The following is a 5,388-nucleotide window of genomic DNA, read 5'->3' as shown; positions in this document are numbered from 1 at the left end:
TTCTGAAGTGGTGCTGAGCTCCTGCATTTACACAACTGCCCCAGTATTGTAGGACATAGCAGTTGCCAATCTCTCCACCCTTATACTGTAGCTTTTCAAAATATTCATGCCACCTATGATTATGTGTGTGTATATATATATATCTCATGAGACACCTACAGGTTATACGTGTAACTACAGTGAGTCTAAGAATTGTGACTGTACTTGGGACCTTATAGGGCAAAGAAAAAAAGATTTGCAGTGGAAAGAAGCCAAAACACAACCAAACCAGTAAATAGTTAGGGGTAGGTCACTGTGTGGAAGGGTGGGCTGGAAGTGTCCGCCGCATGTGCTGCTTTAAGAGACTCTGAAAGACATATTTTCAGTGGGGGTTTCATCCAGAAAGACCTTATTAAGGACCTTGTCTGACAGCTCCTTAGTTAATAGGCACCCGCAGAAGCAGTTCTTTCACATCAAGAGCTGAACTTTCTGAGCCGAGGAGACCTAAAAAGGGGCAGCATTCAGCAACTCTTCCTCTTCAGGAGGATAAATGTCCCTTTATACTATTACTTAGCCTGATTTAATATAACTATGCCAAAGGCACTGCACATCCTCAGGCAATTCCATTCAAGTGATGATGTACTTTGTGCATAAAACATTGAAATAATATGGGTACTCTCATTATTGGCCTGTCCTTGCATATTGCAATCTGTATATATTTAATGTATATACCATACTCCTTTTAATAATGTGTTTGTGTGTATATATATATATATATATATATATATATATATATATATATATATATAATATAGAATATAGAAAGAAAGACCAGCAACACCAGGATTTTGCAAAAAAATTCAGACAGTGTTATTGCATATGTATCCGACGTGACGTTTCGATCCCTATTGGGACCTTTCTCAAGGTAAAACATGTGCCAAACAATTCACCATATATATACCCCTCCCCTCATTAATGCATACAGGAAGTGACTCAATTCTCATTTAGCATGTTAATTAAACAGGTGCATAATGTATACAAAATATAAAGTGCTAGTTATGTGCAGTATTTAAAATGCCTAATATATGCAGTATAAAGTGCTATAGCATATAAATAGTACTTCAAAAAAGTGTACAAGTGCATGTATTATTGCAACATAAAATGTCTAAAACCATGACATTTATAAGAGAAAAGTGCCAAATATACAAGTTAGTTAAAAAATGTTTGTGTAGTAACATTATAGCCCAAATATAATAATAAATATATCTCCATAGGGCCCTCAGTTTAAGACATTAGTTAACAATTAAGTTGCCTGTAAAACTTCACTTATGAATACTATTAGCTCATCTTAATGGTAAAAAGCTACTATATTGCAGGTGAGTATTTAACCCTTTAGGAGTCACACTGTCCAATTCTTGAGTCCAAAAGGCCTCCCTCTGTAGCAGGAGACGATCCACATCCCCACCTCTTGGCGGTGTTGGAATGAAGTCAATGGGCATACACTTAAAGGATGCAATCGGATGTTTAGCCTGCAGCCAGTGTTGTGCCACTGGTTGCTTCGAAATATCTTGTTTTGTGTTATCCTGTTTGGGCTTTGGTTCCAGAGCTGCCCTAATTGATGATCGATGCATGCTGATGCGTTCCTTTAATGGTCTACAAGTTTTTCCGCAGTACAGTAAGCCACATGGGCATTTGATGATATATACTACATTTTTAGATGTACATGTTAATCGATGCTTGACTTTGTACGCTTTGCCCGTGTAAGGATGAAAGAATTGACTGCCCGTTATAAGTGTACTGCACATTGTACAGTTACCACATCTGAAAACTCCAGTTTTGATCATCATAGTTCTAGAAGCACTGGTATATTTAGTGACAGGATCTGCTTGTGTGAATAATTCTTTCAAATTTCTGTTACGCTTGTAACCAAAGGTAAAGCCGTCACTTACCAGTTTGCTCAGTTCTGGGTCTGTTTCAACAATCGGCCAATTCTGCAAAACAGATTGCTTAATTAATGGTGTGTGTGGACCATATGTAGTCATATAGAATAGCTTGTCTCTCTTATCCTTACTGGAATCTTTCTGTTGTCCTTTATTCTGTAACACTGAGAGCCTATCTAAAGATAATGCCCACATCTGTACCTCATTAATTAATGATGAAGGATACCCTCTTTCCAGGAAGTCCCTCGCCATGTTTGCAATTGCTTTTTGTCTCTCAGTCACCTCACTGGTGATACGTACAGCTCGCAACATCTGCGACTTTGGGAGAGATCGCAGCAAATGGCTAGGATGACTGCTCTGGAAGTGTAGTATTGTATTTTTGTCTGTCGGTTTTCTAAAAATCTTGGTATGTAATTGACCATTATGTTTATAAGTTGTAACGTCCAGAAAGTTAATAGTCTCCGGATTGTGGTGCATTGTGAAACGGACAGTGCTGCAAATAGAGTTCAACTGTTCATAGAATTTTAACAGTTCATCTTCAGGCCCAAACCATAAAAAGAATAAGTCGTCGATGTAACGCCTGTAATATCCACCGTATTTGCGAAATGTAGGGTTACTCAAAATATATCGTGTTTCATAAGCGTACATGAACGCATTTGCATATGTAGGGGCCACATTAGACCCCATGGCCGTCCCAGATGTTTGCAGATAGTATTTTGTCTCAAATTTAAAGTAATTTTTGTATAATATAAAATGCAGTAATAATAATACAAACTCTGTGGGGGGACCAGTGTATTTGTCATTATTGGACATTAACTCTCTGACAGCTTCCAATCCCTCCTCATGGGGTATTATCGTATATAAACTATTTACGTCCATGGTTACAAAAAAGAAATTGCTTTGAGCATGGTTTATACTGCCAATTACTCTTATAAAATCGTTAGTGTCCTGTAAGTATGTGCTAGTTGCCCGCACCAATGGTTGTAACAATGTATCAACATATACAGCCACCTGTTCAGTTAATGACCCCCTTGCGGATATTATAGGCCTTCCCGGTGGATGTGACAAATTTTTATGAACCTTAGGTATGGTATATAATGCAGGTCTTACCGGGTCCTTGACATATAGAAAGTTCATCAGATCCTGCGTTATCCATCCATGTAACACTGCTTCATTCAATATTATGCGTAGTTCGTCCTGAAATTTTAAAGTAGGATCAAAAGTCAATTTCTGATAACACATGCTGTTGGATAGTTGGCAATAGATCTCAGTTTGATAGTACACATAGTCTAATATTACTACGGCTCCCCCTTTATCGGCTGGCTTAATAATAATAGATGAATTGTTCTTCAACCGTTCAAGAGCCGCCCTTTCATCTTTATTTAAATTTCCTCTTGTGTGTATTTGACCCATAATATCACTTGTGGCTCCATTAAGCATCCTGGAAAAAGTCTTAAGGGAAGTATTGTTTGTAGTGGGGTCAAAATTGCTACGCAGTTTATAATTTAACAATTCGTCATTGGGTTCCGAAGCTTGTAATTTTTGTTTAGGGCCAAAATGTTCTCTCAAGCGTAGAGAGCGAGTGAACTTGTAATTATCAACAGACATTGAGAAAGCATGTGTGCGAGCAGTCGGAACAAAAGATAAGCCCCTTTGGAGTACACTTGCCTCTATATCTGTCAGCTGATAGCTAGACAGATTGATTACTGCTTGCTCCTGGTTCCCCGTCCGCCATAACGAGGGGGTCGCCCCCGGATTCTTCCTCCTGTTGTGTTTGCGTCCACTGCGGCGGTGCTTGCTTCTGGTGCGGTCGTTGGCGTTGCCTCCGTGCCTAAAAAAAGATTCGCTTCCGCACGGGTAGACGCTTCAGCGTCCTCCTCCGATTCCCCGCTGCTTGAAACATACCCAGGTGGCCTGCGTGCTTTACGTAGCGGTGGTCTCCGCCTCTGCGTGTTAAACCTGCCCCCATGACGCCATCTGTAGACGCTATTATCTTTATAATCTTGAGAGACTCGCATAAACTTCGATCGCTTAAAGGCAAGTATTTCCTGCTTATATTGGGTCACTTGGTCATGTAGGCGTTTAAGCCAGTCATTGTCTTTATCCGCAGTTATAATAGGGATGTGTGAGGACTCGAATTGTAGGATCTCTTTCCTGATTTAATTTAAACATATATATATATATATATATATATATATATATATATATATATATATATATATATATATATATATATATATATATATATATAATATCCCTGTGTTGCTGGTTCATTTGAGAGTGTATATATCTATCTATATATATATATATATATATATATATATATATATATATATATATATATATATATATATATATATATATATATATATATCTCAATTCCTTCGATTTGATATATATATATATATATATATATATATATATATATATATATATATATATATATATATATATATATATATATATATATATAATGATTTGTAAAGTACCTGCACTCATATGATGGGTGCTTGGTCAAAGCGTAGGATACAAGGTTCAAATTGGACCAGCACTCCAAATGGTTTTATTCAAACATCACTCGTCTTTCCAACGTTTCGGCCCTCATTGTGGCCTTTATCAAGGATAAAGTGCAAGTGACAGAGATGTGGTTTATATATATATATATATATATATATATATATATATATATAATGAAATCGCAGATGATACCCGCACTCCTTCACATCTCGTTTTGCCGGGTGCTTGGTCAAAATTAGGTATATAAAATTGCAGAAAGGACCAGCACTCCGTTTTCCAAAAAATTCAATGATTTATTCAAAACTCACAGTGTCTCCAACGTTTCGTCCCTCTATGGGGCCTTTGTCAAGGATAAAGTGCTGTGTGTTACAAACCTTTAAATGCCCACAAACCCTCCAAAGAGACACCTTAAGATGACATCATTACCAATCAAATAATTCAATTAAACAATTATATCACAGGTGTGAAAACTTTTTTAAAAATCGAGTGAAAGACATATCCGTCATTAAGAAGTATATAAATACATAAATATATAGATATATAAATATATATAAAAAAACCCACCACTAGGTGTCACCTCGATGCCAAGAGTGAAATATCCATGTGTCAAATCCATATAAAATCACTTTAAAAGTTCCATTATTGCTCACTACATTTCCAGATTCAGCAAATACATTGTAACATCATCTGCAAATAAAAAATCGTTGTCATGTATGTCTTACTTATGTTTCAATTTTTGTATCAATAAACATTTGTACTTGCCATTTGCTGTAAATACATAATAACCATCTGGTTGGGAAAAGATTTCACCACAAGTTAAAAAACATTGAGAAAAGAATTTACCTCAAGTTAAGAAACAGCTGAACACTTGTTGCCCATTTAACCCCTTGGGTGTTACACAGTCCAACTCGTGTATCCAAAAAGCCTCTCGTTTTAGAAGTATGTTATTATA

The 5,388-nt window shown here is 36.7% G+C and overlaps 1 protein-coding gene across 1 annotated transcript; it reads right to left on the bottom strand.

Moving 5' to 3' along the window:
- Positions 1-1,263: 1,263 nt before the first annotated feature.
- On the bottom strand, positions 1,264-4,029 carry LOC121402153. The gene is made up of 2 exons (XM_041588251.1): positions 3,030-4,029; positions 1,264-1,970 (listed from the first exon to the last, which is right to left on the bottom strand). The coding sequence occupies exons 1-2, from the start codon at positions 3,525-3,527 to the stop codon at positions 1,323-1,325; spliced, it is 1,146 nt and encodes a 381-aa protein (XP_041444185.1). The 5' UTR covers positions 3,528-4,029; the 3' UTR covers positions 1,264-1,322.
- Positions 4,030-5,388: the final 1,359 nt, after the last annotated feature.

The sequence above is a fragment of the Xenopus laevis genome, chromosome 3S (assembly GCF_017654675.1).
Source record: "Xenopus laevis strain J_2021 chromosome 3S, Xenopus_laevis_v10.1, whole genome shotgun sequence".
Lineage (NCBI taxonomy): Eukaryota > Metazoa > Chordata > Amphibia > Anura > Pipidae > Xenopus > Xenopus laevis.
This window is presented reverse-complemented; position numbering and strand designations above follow the sequence as displayed.